The 12919-nt window shown below is 37.9% G+C and overlaps 1 protein-coding gene across 1 annotated transcript in view; it reads right to left on the bottom strand.

Moving 5' to 3' along the window:
- Positions 1-12919, bottom strand: part of spg11 (SPG11 vesicle trafficking associated, spatacsin) — a 41041-nt gene that overhangs the window by 3959 nt on the left and 24163 nt on the right. Inside the window, exons 26-37 of the mRNA XM_052119570.1 lie at positions 12659-12859; positions 12425-12532; positions 10590-10758; positions 10245-10459; positions 9916-10065; positions 9296-9842; positions 7208-7353; positions 6905-7109; positions 6658-6795; positions 1345-1478; positions 994-1101; positions 715-883 (exon numbers count right to left, since the gene is read on the bottom strand). Coding sequence (XP_051975530.1) covers positions 715-883; positions 994-1101; positions 1345-1478; positions 6658-6795; positions 6905-7109; positions 7208-7353; positions 9296-9842; positions 9916-10065; positions 10245-10459; positions 10590-10758; positions 12425-12532; positions 12659-12859 — 2290 coding nt within the window. The remainder of the gene's footprint in view (positions 1-714; positions 884-993; positions 1102-1344; positions 1479-6657; positions 6796-6904; positions 7110-7207; positions 7354-9295; positions 9843-9915; positions 10066-10244; positions 10460-10589; positions 10759-12424; positions 12533-12658; positions 12860-12919) is intronic.

The raw sequence follows: 12919 nt of genomic DNA, 5'->3' as shown, positions 1-12919 counted from the left end.
ATAATGCACCATGTCACAAAGCTGGAATCATTTCAAATTGGTTTCTTGAACATGACAATGAGTTCACTGTACTAAAATGGCCCCCACAGTCACCAGATCTCAACCCAATAGAGCATCTTTGGGATGTGGTGGAACGGGAGCTTCGTGCCCTGGATGTGCATCCCACAAATCTCCATCAACTGCAAGATGCTATCCTATCAATATGGGCCAACATTTCTAAAGAATGCTTTCAGCACCTTGTTGAATCAATGCCACGTAGAATTAAGGCAGTTCTGAAGGCGAAAGGGGGTCAAACACAGTATTAGTATGTGTTCCTAATAATCCTTTAGGTGAGTGTATGTATATAACTAACTAACATATATATAATAACTAACACTGTACTGTCCCTAAACTAAACTATAACAAATATTACAAAAATTCAGGCTTGAAACTCTACATGGTTTAAGCTGATAAGTTCTTTGAACTTGTTATCTGTTAGCCAATCAGCTCGCTCGCATGTGAAAGGCCGGGCCAATCAGCTCGCTCACATGTGATACGCCGAGCCAATCAGCTTGCACACTCTCTATTTGTATTTATGTCTTATTGTGCAGAAGCATGTCTGTGTATGTTCATGTAGTAGGAAGTATAATAGACCAATTTCATAGTTTATTACTTTCTTTTGTGCACATTATAATCAGTAAAGATTAAGATCAGTATGGCAGAGCGTTCTCTCACCCCACGGCTGTGATTCGATGATTTTGAGTTGTGTTCTTGCGGCGGCCTCGTGATTTTCTCCGATCTCTCGGCACATACTGAAGCACAGAGCCACCATGTTGTGTTTCTCGCTGTCACCTGGAAGACAGCGTTTGATGTAGTCCAACAGAGCTGTCTTCAGTTGGACGTTCTATAAGACACACACACACACACACACACACACACACACACACAGGTCAGAATGTGGCATACATCAAACACTCAGTGATTCTACTAATACAGTAAAAATCATTCTCTCACCGACTCAACTTTCTTTCTCAGGAGCATCTCAAAGCGATGATTCTGATGTAGCAGGTCAAATATATACGTCATTTCGTTGTACCTGCCGATACCCGTTAGCAGGCGCACCTATGGAAAGAAACATTATCTGAACCCAGGGTTTCACACTTATTGAACAATTTGCTAATTAATCATTTAGACTGATTTGTGAATAAAAGTTTAATTCATTTATAAATGTATGAATGATTCATTCACAGAAATAAAATTGTGGTTGTTATCTTTACACGTCAGACTGTTTCTTCCTGTACAGAATAAGCTGCAATGTGAACCAGTGATCATCATCTTTGAGGTAAATGAGGACTGATAACTAACCAGTAGTCCGTAACCTTCACCGTTTGCCAGGTGACTGTGACTCAGGTGTCGTGCCGCCTGGAGGACCCGAACAATGCCCTCCATATTACAGGTGAGACTGAAGCAATCATGAGCCAAAATCAATATCTCCACAGCTACAGAGAGAGAGAGAGAGAGAGAGAGAGAGAGAGAGGGTTCAATTTACATTTAGAGTGCTTTGTGAACGACAAACATCATGTTTACAGTCTTTACATGTATTTGTATTTCTAAAGCTTAAATATATAATTATATACAATTTGAACAGTACAAAATGAGTTAAATGAAGTGAAAACAAAACAACAATACAAACCCACACCTGACAATAAAACAAATCATAATAAAACAAACCATAAATAAAAAATAAACCATAGTAAAAAAAGTAAACACATCCGTAATACAAGGGAGAAAAACACAATTTAAAAAAGATAATCAAATCAAAACCACAATAAAACAAAAAAGAAAAAACCCAAAAGAACAAACAAGTAAAATAACGTTCAAACAAAACAAATCCATTATGGAACAAAATCCATAATAAAAACATAATAAATAAATAAAGCCACAATAAACACACAAAAAAAAACAAAAAGGAAAATAAAGTAAAAACAAAACAAACACTATGATACAAGATAAAAACAAAAAACAAAACCACGATAATAGAAGAAAAAAACCAAACAAAACCTCGATAATGCAACAAAAAAACAAAAAACCCCCCGATAATCCAAGACAAAAACCAAACAAAACCACGATAATACAAGACAAAAACCAAAACAAACAAAACCACGATAATACAAGACAAAAACCAAAACAAACAAAACCACGATAATACAAGACAAAAACCAAACAAAACCTCGATAATACAAGACAAAAACCAAACAAAACCACAATAATCCAAGACAAAAACCAAACAAACAAAACCACGATAATCCAAGACAAAAACCAAACAAAACCTCGATAATACAAGACAAAACCTAACAAAACCTCGATAATACAAGACAAAAACCAAACAAAACCAGGATAATGCAAGAAAAAACAAAAAACCCCCGATAATCCAAGACAAAAACCAAACAAAACCACGATAATCCAAGACAAAAACCAAACAAACAAAACCACGATAATCCAAGACAAAAACCAAACAAAACCATGATAATCCAAGACAAAAACCAAACAAAACCTCGATAATCCAAGACAAAAACCAAACAAACAAAACCACGATAATCCATGACAAAAACCAAACAAAACCTCGATAATCCAAGACAAAAACCAAACAAAACCACAATAATCCAAGACAAAAAGCAAACAAACAAAACCACGATAATCCAAGACAAAAACCAAACAAAACCTCGATAATACAAGACAAAAACCTAACAAAACCTCGATAATACAAGACAAAAACCAAACAAAACCAGGATAATGCAAGAAAAAAACAAAAAACCCCCCGATAGTCCAAGACAAAAACCAAACAAAACCACGATAATCCAAGACAAAAACCAAACAAACAAAACCACGATAATACAAGACAAAAACCAAACAAACAAAACCACGATAATACAAGACAAAAACCAAAACAAACAAAACCACGATAATACAAGACAAAAACCAAACAAAACCTCGATAATACAAGACAAAAACCAAACAAAACCACAATAATCCAAGACAAAAACCAAACAAACAAAACCACGATAATCCAAGACAAAAACCAAACAAAACCTCGATAATACAAGACAAAAACCTAACAAAACCTCAATAATACAAGACAAAAACCAAACAAAACCAGGATAATGCAAGAAAAAACAAAAACCCCGATAATCCAAGACAAAAACCAAACAAAACCACGATAATCCAAGACAAAAACCAAACAAACAAAACCACGATAATCCAAGACAAAAACCAAACAAAACCATGATAATCCAAGACAAAAACCAAACAAAACCTCGATAATCCAAGACAAAAACCAAACAAACAAAACCACGATAATCCATGACAAAAACCAAACAAAACCTCGATAATCCAAGACAAAAACCAAACAAAACCACAATAATCCAAGACAAAAAGCAAACAAACAAAACCACGATAATCCAAGACAAAAACCAAACAAAACCTCGATAATACAAGACAAAAACCTAACAAAACCTCGATAATACAAGACAAAAACCAAACAAAACCAGGATAATGCAAGAAAAAAACAAAAACCCCGATAGTCCAAGACAAAAACCAAACAAAACCACGATAATCCAAGACAAAAACCAAACAAACAAAACCACGATAATACAAGACAAAAACCAAACAAACAAAACCACGATAATACAAGACAAAAACCAAAACAAACAAAACCACGATAATACAAGACAAAAACCAAACAAAACCTCGATAATACAAGACAAAAACCAAACAAAACCACAATAATCCAAGACAAAAACCAAACAAACAAAACCACGATAATCCAAGACAAAAACCAAACAAAACCTCGATAATACAAGACAAAAACCTAACAAAACCTCAATAATACAAGACAAAAACCAAACAAAACCAGGATAATGCAAGAAAAAACAAAAAACCCCGATAATCCAAGACAAAAACCAAACAAAACCACGATAATCCAAGACAAAAACCAAACAAACAAAACCACGATAATCCAAGACAAAAACCAAACAAAACCATGATAATCCAAGACAAAAACCAAACAAAACCTCGATAATCCAAGACAAAAACCAAACAAACAAAACCACGATAATCCATGACAAAAACCAAACAAAACCTCGATAATCCAAGACAAAAACCAAACAAAACCACAATAATCCAAGACAAAAAGCAAACAAACAAAACCACGATAATCCAAGACAAAAACCAAACAAAACCTCGATAATACAAGACAAAAACCTAACAAAACCTCGATAATACAAGACAAAAACCAAACAAAACCAGGATAATGCAAGAAAAAAACAAAAAACCCCCATAATCCAAGACAAAAACCAAACAAAACCACGATAATCCAAGACAAAAACCAAACAAACAAAACCACGATAATCCAAGACAAAAACCAAACAAAACCATGATAATCCAAGACAAAAACCAAACAAACAAAACCACGATAATCCAAGACAAAAACCAAACAAAACCTCGATAATACAAGACAAAAACCAAACAAAACCTCGATAATACAAGACAAAAAACAAACAAAACCACAATAATCCAAGACAAAAACCAAACAAACAAAACCACGATAATCCAAGACAAAAACCAAACAAAACCTCGATAATACAAGACAAAAACCTAACAAAACCTCAATAATACAAGACAAAAACCAAACAAAACCAGGATAATGCAAGAAAAAACAAAAAACCCCCGATAATCCAAGACAAAAACCAAACAAAACCACGATAATCCAAGACAAAAACCAAACAAACAAAACCACGATAATCCAAGACAAAAACCAAACAAAACCATGATAATCCAAGACAAAAACCAAACAAAACCTCGATAATCCAAGACAAAAACCAAACAAACAAAACCACGATAATCCATGACAAAAACCAAACAAAACCTCGATAATCCAAGACAAAAACCAAACAAAACCACAATAATCCAAGACAAAAAGCAAACAAACAAAACCACGATAATCCAAGACAAAAACCAAACAAAACCTCGATAATACAAGACAAAAACCTAACAAAACCTCGATAATACAAGACAAAAACCAAACAAAACCAGGATAATGCAAGAAAAAAACAAAAAACCCCCCCATAATCCAAGACAAAAACCAAACAAAACCACGATAATCCAAGACAAAAACCAAACAAACAAAACCACGATAATCCAAGACAAAAACCAAACAAAACCATGATAATCCAAGACAAAAACCAAACAAACAAAACCACGATAATCCAAGACAAAAACCAAACAAAACCTCGATAATACAAGACAAAAACCAAGCAAAACCACAATAATACAAGACAAAAACCAAACAAAACCACGATAATCCAAGACAAAAACCAAACAAACAAAAAACCACGATAATCCAAGACAAAAACCAAACAAAAACCAAACAAAACCACGATAATCCAAGACAAAAACCAAACAAACAAAACCACGATAATCCAAGACAAAAACCAAACAAAACCACGATAATCCAACACAAATACAAAACAAAACAAAACCATGAGAATCCAAGACAAAAACCAAACAAAACAAAACCACGATAATCCAAGACAAAAACCAAACAAACAAAACCACGATAATCCAAGACAAAAATCAAACAAAACCACGATAATCCAACACAAATACAAAACCACGATAAAACAAGACAAAAACCAAACAAAACAAACCACGATAATCCAAGACAAAAACCAAACAAAACCACGATAATCCAAGACAAAAACCAAACAAAACCTCGATAATCCAAGACAAAAACCAAACAAAACCACGCTAATCCAAGACAAAAACCAAACAAACAAAACCACGCTAATCCAAGACAAAAACCAAACAAACAAAACCACGCTAATCCAAGACAAAAACCAAACAAACAAAACCACGCTAATCCAAGACAAAAACCAAACAAAACCACGCTAATCCAAGACAAAAACCAAACAAACAAAACCACGCTAATCCAAGACAAAAACCAAACAAACAAAACCACGCTAATCCAAGACAAAAACCAAACAAACAAAACCACGATAATCCAAGACAAAAACCAAACAAACCCTCGATAATACAAGACAAAAACCAAACAATACCATGATAATCCAAGACAAAAACCAAACAAACAAAACCACGCTAATCCAAGACAAAAACCAAACAAACAAAACCACGCTAATCCAAGACAAAAACCAAACAAACAAAACCACGATAATACAAGACAAAAACCAAACAAAACCACGATAATTCAAGACAAAAACCAAACAAACAAAACCACGATAATCCAAGACAAAAACCAAACAAACAAAACCACGATAATCCAAGACAAAAACCAAACAAAACCACGATAATACAAGACAAAAACCAAACAAAACCTCGATAATACAAGACAAAAACCAAACAAAACCACGATAATCCAAGACAAAAACCAAACAAACAAAACCACGATAATACAAGACAAAAACCAAACAAAACCACGATAATGCAAGACAAAAAACAAACAAAACCTCGATAATACAAGACAAAAATTAAAACCAGAAATTAAAGATTCAAGTAAACGAATCTGTCAAGAGATTGAAGGACTGTGGGTGTCGCAGTACAGCAGTATTGAACAGACTGTATGTTGATCATTAGTGCAGTAATCGTTCAGGGTTTAACACTCACTGCAGCTGAGCTCTGACAGAGGGACAGTCGGGATGCTGTCCAGTAATTTGGTGCCCACCAGGTTTGGATCACCACACAGTTTGGCGAGCTGAAGGAACGTCTCTCTCCCATCTGCTGGACAGTACATCAACCGCTCTCCTAAACACATTTACAAACACATATAGAAAGTCCTCTGTGTCTAATCGTTTGAATATATAGTAATCAAAGCGCACAACAATACAATTATTACAATGCATTTAATTTTCACCTGTGTCTCCGTCCTGAGACGATGCGAGCAGACCCTCGACTACAGCACAGGAAATGAGGCGGGCGACGGCGTCGGGCTGCAGGCCCTGAACGCTAATGAACGCTTGTGCTTTCTTAATGCGATCCGACTGCTGCGAGAGGAGAACTTTACGGAGAACCGCCTCAGCCTCTTCAGACGAGATCTCTGCATACGTGCACTGCAGCTCCTGAGACACAGAGAGAGAGCGCCACCTACTGAATACTCAAAGAAAAGCAACTCTGAATACATTTTCCACAGGTAACCGTGGTAGATACGGTCTCGTACCTTTGACAGCTCATAAAGGCTGAGCACTTGTTTACAGTAACTCTTGCCGCTGCAGCATTGATCCACGAGTTGTTTGAGTTGGTTCAGAACCTGATCATCAGGTGATGGGACGACCACAAACGACGACAGACTGCCCATGCTTGGAGCTACAGACAGACGACATTTCAAAATGGCGAGAAAGTGAACATCAATTTAACGAACTTTCTCTCGGATAGCAAAGTAGTGGTAAAATTGTGCATTATGCTCTCAGCTATAATTATCTGTAATGAAAATTATAATGAATAAAAAGACATTAGATTACCCAAAAATGTAAATTCTGTCATAATGTACACACCCTAATTTAGCGCTAAACTATTTTACTACATTTCAGGTTATCACTCAACAACAGTGTGACGCAAGTTACTCCAAAAAAGTAATCCACTACTGAATAATAATTACATTTCCAAAAATTGTAATCAGATTACTTTACCCTTAAGTTACTCTCTAGTGGTGCGTTCACATACAACACAAATTGAGCGTTTAGCGTGGCGTGATTACATACACAGTCAATGCAAAGACGCTAATAGACGCTAATTGTGGCAGGAGGCGCAAATGAAGCGAATGGCGCGAAGTGAAAATGTGAAAACGCTTCATTCGCGTGTTCGCGCAAGTTGAAATTCCACAACAGATACAGATCAGCAATCGTTGTGATATCGGCCATGGTTCGGAAAGATAAGATAAGAAGCCCCTCCTCCTGTCCTTTTCCGGAAGAGAAGGGGAATACTCGCGTGTTCGCGTTACTCACGCAAACTTGAGTTTATACAAAAATTTAATCCAGCGGTCAAACTTGCGAGGCAAATTTTTTTCCGCGTTGTATGTGAACGCACCTCACATATGACACATAACATTTTTTGTTTTCCTCTCAATGCGTTTAAAACAAAGTATATTTGTTCCCGTTCATTTGATGCACGCAAGTAAATTTATAGACATTCATATTAACAAAATTAATGTTTAAAATGTGTTACTGTACATCAGGGGTGCCCAATACGTCGATCGCGATCTACCAGTCGATCGCAGAGGCAATGCTGGTAGATCGCACAAAATGTAAATGTACTTACGTTAAATTTGAATAAAAATAAAACGTCTTTCCTTCTTTTAGTTTCTGTCTGACTTGCACTTGACGAGTAAATATTGACCAGGCGAGGTTGTGTTTATTCAGTTGCCATGACAACACGAAACTGCGACGCTACTGCCGGATTAGGCAAAACTGAATGGAATCAGACAGTAGCTAATCCAGGCAGTAGTGTCGCAGTTTCGCGCGCTGTTCTCAGAAGTCCTTGGAAGGCGCGTATGCGCAAACCTAGTTGTCATGGCAACTGAATAAACAAAACCTCGCCTGGTCAATATTTACTCGTCATCAGAATAAGGTAAATGCCCTGGCTATTGTTTATATTGTGCTGTTGGTGTTTTGGGTTTAGTGTTAAAACTGAATGATATCAACATTGAAAATTATTATATATTTTTTTATTAATTAGAAGATGAATTCCATGTAGGGATACATGCAGTAGTCCCAACAAGCATTTTCTTATTTTAAAGTTTTTTTAGTTGGTAGATCTTATTGAGTTGGTCATTTAAAAGTAGATCATCACACAAAAAAGTGTGGGCACCCCTGATGTATATAAATAATATTTTTACGAAATATGTGTAACCCAATTAATGTATTTAAATAATGAACTCAATTGAAAGTCAGTTACTGTAATCTGATTACAAGATTTAAAAGTATATAGTGGATTACGCTACTTTCTAAAAGTAATTAGATTACAGTAACTAATTACTTTGTAATCAGATTACACCCAACAATGCTAAACAAACCTATCATAAACCCGCAGAAGACTTGGAATATGACGCATTAGTCTCCGTTTGTGTTCTGCATAGCTCTGGCATGACATGAGGGTTATTAAATGATGACATAATTTTCATTTTAGGGTGAACTATCCCTTTCAGAATACCTTTATACTGTATTTAAAGCCGAAAATGCTCCTAAAAAAAAAAAAAGTAATTTTTAATAGTTTGGCCAAATATTCATAGAAGAAGATAAACGTTGCTCACATGATGTCAAACTATGTCTTGTTTCTCCATCGGGACTGCGAAGTTCTTGCGGTCCCGGCTGGAGCTCTCCGCAGGCTAATCCGCGACACTTCAACACCAGCCAAACGTCCCTGTGAAAAAAGCCAAAATACCGACACACGCGACTCGCTTCGTTCGCGCTACCCTCGTTCAGCAGCTGACCAATCAGAGCGGCCAGCGCTTTCCGATCATCTTTTGACAGCTGACAGACGTCATCGGTCGCGGGAAGCCCCTCCAGCCTCAAATGCGCCGTGTCGTTCAGGGCGTTCATTTTAGAAAACGAAAACTCTTTCAGGTGGTTTTCAAAGGAGTTCTCGGAGAGCGCGGACGGCGCAAACAAACTCTCCTGTTCGAGTGCGTTATGAAGCACCAGCCAGCGGATACGACACTCCCACTGGCGTTTCTCCAAATCAGCGAGCCGCTGGACGGGGAGAGGCGGGTCACACCGCGAGAGCCAATGACCCGCTAAGCCCAGCAGGAGGCAGCGTTCCTGAAGCTGAATCAGCTCTGAATCCGTTAGTAGCGGCTCCTAACAAGGAAAATGGGATTCCAATAAAAAGTTACATACCAAAATAAGACAGAATATAGTTCTTCAGCTTTACCTCCGCCTGTGACAGGAAGAACTGACAGGCCGCCTCCGATTCTATGCCATCCATCTTGAGTTGCTCGTGGCATCGTCTCCAGAACGCCAGTCGCGTTTCCTGTCTCTCCCACTGACGTTTGGCTTTAAGAGCACTCAGATCTCGCCGTAGCTTTGAGACACACGCAAATAATCGTAAAGATCCTCAAAATCATTGTAGCTTTAAGATTTTAAATGTGAATGACCTTTGTTGTGTTTGGCTAACCTCTGTGTACCAGTGTATTTCTCGCTGTCATTAGGGCAGGTAAAGTTACCCAGCTAAATTAAAACATTAAACGTTGGTTCTCTCACCTCATTTATGATCAGGCAGTCGATGGGCAGATCCGCTAATTCTGCAACTTTCCGGGCCTGTGAGAAGAGACCAGAATCCTGCAGCTGTTCCTGTATCTTCCTGCACTCATTCTGCAGGACAGCTGTGGAATAATCCTCCAATAGACACGCAGACAGAGACACGGGCGTCTCCGACAACACCTGACTCAACTGACTGAGCTTCTTAAAGTCTGGACCTAGCGAGAGACAACAGAAGATTTTATTACAGATAGTCCATGTGTGTTTACTTTGAAGTCATCTATATGCTAGTCCTAGACATTGACAAAATAAACATTTGAAGTGGTACATTTGCTACACGTTCCTCACCATTAGATTTGAGCAGTCGCTCGATGTCAACAAGTAATTGCAGAAGTCGTCGCAGCTCGTACTGAGTTCTGCTCTGTTTCAGGAGAGTCAGTAACAGAACTGATGCCTGAGATTCGACCCACTGAACCGGCAGAACATCTGAACTCGACACAGCACTGCTGCTTCTCAACTACAGACACACACAGAGAATTACAAGAGTTAATAAATAAAGTAAAAAACAAAATTAAAGAAGACAGTTTGAAAGGAAGAAAGAAAGAAAGGAAGGAAGGAAAAAGCAAGGAAGGAGGTTTGATAAAAGAGAGGAAAGAGGGAAGAAAGGAAAGAAGAATGGCAGGAAGGAAAGGAATTTTAAAAGAAAGGATGAAAAGCAGGAAGGAAGGAAGGAAGTTTGAAAGAAAGGACGGCAGGAAGAAGGAACGAAAAGCAGGAAGGCAGGAAGGAGGAAAGAATGAAAAGCAGGAAGGAAAGAAGGAATTTTGAAAAAAAAAGACAACAGGAAGTAAGGACAAAAAGCAGGAAGGAAGTAGAAAGGCAGAAAGGAAGGAGGAAAGAATGAAAAGCAGGAAGGAAGGAAGTTTGAAAGAAAGGACAGCAGGAAGTAAGGATGAAAAGCAGGAAGGAAGTAAAAAGGCAGAAAGGAAGCAAGGTCAAAAGAACGGACTGCAGGAAGGAAGGAAGAAAAGCATGAAAAGCAGGAAGGAAAGAAGGAAGTTTGAAAAAAAAAACCACAGGAAGGACAAAAAGCAGGAAGGAAGTAGAAAGGCAGGAAGGAAAGAGGAAAGAATGAAAAGCAGGAAGGAAGGAAGTTTGAAAGAAAGGACAGCAGGAAGTAAGGATGAAAAGCAGGAAGGAAGTAGAAAGGCAGAAAGGAAGCAAGGTCAAAAGAAAGGACTGCAGGAAGGAAGGAAGAAAAGCATGAAAAGCAGGAAGGAAAGAAGGAAGTTTGAAAAAAAAACACAGGAAGGACAAAAAGCAGGAAGGAAGTGGAAGGCAGGAAGGAAAGAGGAAAGAATGAAAAGCAGGAAGGAAGGAAGTTTGAAAGAAAGGACAGCAGGAAGTAAGGACGAAAAGTAGGAAGGAAGTAGAAAGGCAGAAAGGAAGGAGGAAAGAATGAAAAGCAGGAAGGAAAGAAGGAAGTTTGAAAAAAAAGACAACAGGAAGTAAGGACGAAAAGCAGGAAGGAAGTAGAAAGGCAGAAAGGAAGGAGGAAAGAATGAAAAGCAGGAAGGAAAGAAGGAAGTTTGAAAAAAAAAAGACAACAGGAAGTAAGGACGAAAAGCAGGAAGGAAGTAGAAAAGCAGAAAGGAAGGAGGAAAGAATGAAAAGCAGGAAGGAAGTAGAAAGGCAGGAAGGAAGCAAGGAAGGAAGGAAGGAAGGAAGTTTAAAAAAAAAGACGACAGGAAGGACAAAAAGCAGGAAGGAAGTAGAAAGGCAGGAAGGAAAGAATGAAAAGCATGAAGGAAGTTTGAAAGAAAGGATGGCAGGAAGGAAGGATGAAAAGCAGGAAGGAAGTAGAAAGGCAGGAAGGAAGGAGGAAACAATGAAAGGCAGGAAGGAAGGAGGAAACAATGAAAGGCAGGAAGGAAGGAGGAAACAATGAAAGGCAGGAAGGAAGTTTGAAAGAAAGAAAGAAAAGCAGGAAGAAAGAAACGAGTGAACTAATGAAGAGGATCATTAAATGGATGTCATGAAAGAACAATAGAGAAACATAAAGAAAGAAAAAGTGAAAATATGAATAAAAGAACAAACAAACAAATAAACAAATAAACAAACACATGAATGAGTTTTTCCTTTTTGTGATTTGTGTTACATGTCATCAATAATAAGCGTCTCACATTGAGAAGACATTTCTGGAACTCCAGGAGTTTGTCTTTGGCTTTCTGGTAATCTTTGTAATCAAAACACAGTTCATACATGTTTAACATGTAAATCAGCGGAGACTCCTGCCACGAGAAGAGAGAAAACAGAGATTATGAGTCCATTTCCACTAAAACAATACAATAAATATTAAAGGCCAGAAACATGTTAATGAGCACATGATGTCACTCGTCAATCAGAGCACATCTTACTCTCTGAAACAGCTGAAAGCCACGAATCAGAGGCCTGAACTTGCTCTTGCGGAGGAGGGTCTTCCATAAGATTGACAGGTCATGGAGGTTCCACACGTGATGGCCTGGGCTCTCATTGATGTGGGCGGTGGCTTCCTGAGTGATGTCATCATCTACAGATGTCAATATCCACACACAGAGGCACTGAAGCAGCTCGGCACCCTGTCAATCAAATTACACCCGTAGAAAAAATAAAAATAGCCCAAACCATTATGTTCGAGT

The sequence above is a fragment of the Xyrauchen texanus genome, chromosome 46 (genome assembly GCF_025860055.1).
Source record: "Xyrauchen texanus isolate HMW12.3.18 chromosome 46, RBS_HiC_50CHRs, whole genome shotgun sequence".
In the NCBI taxonomy this organism is placed as follows: Eukaryota; Metazoa; Chordata; class Actinopteri; order Cypriniformes; family Catostomidae; genus Xyrauchen; species Xyrauchen texanus.
Note: the sequence above shows the minus strand (reverse complement) of the source record. Positions and strands in the feature narration are given on the sequence as shown.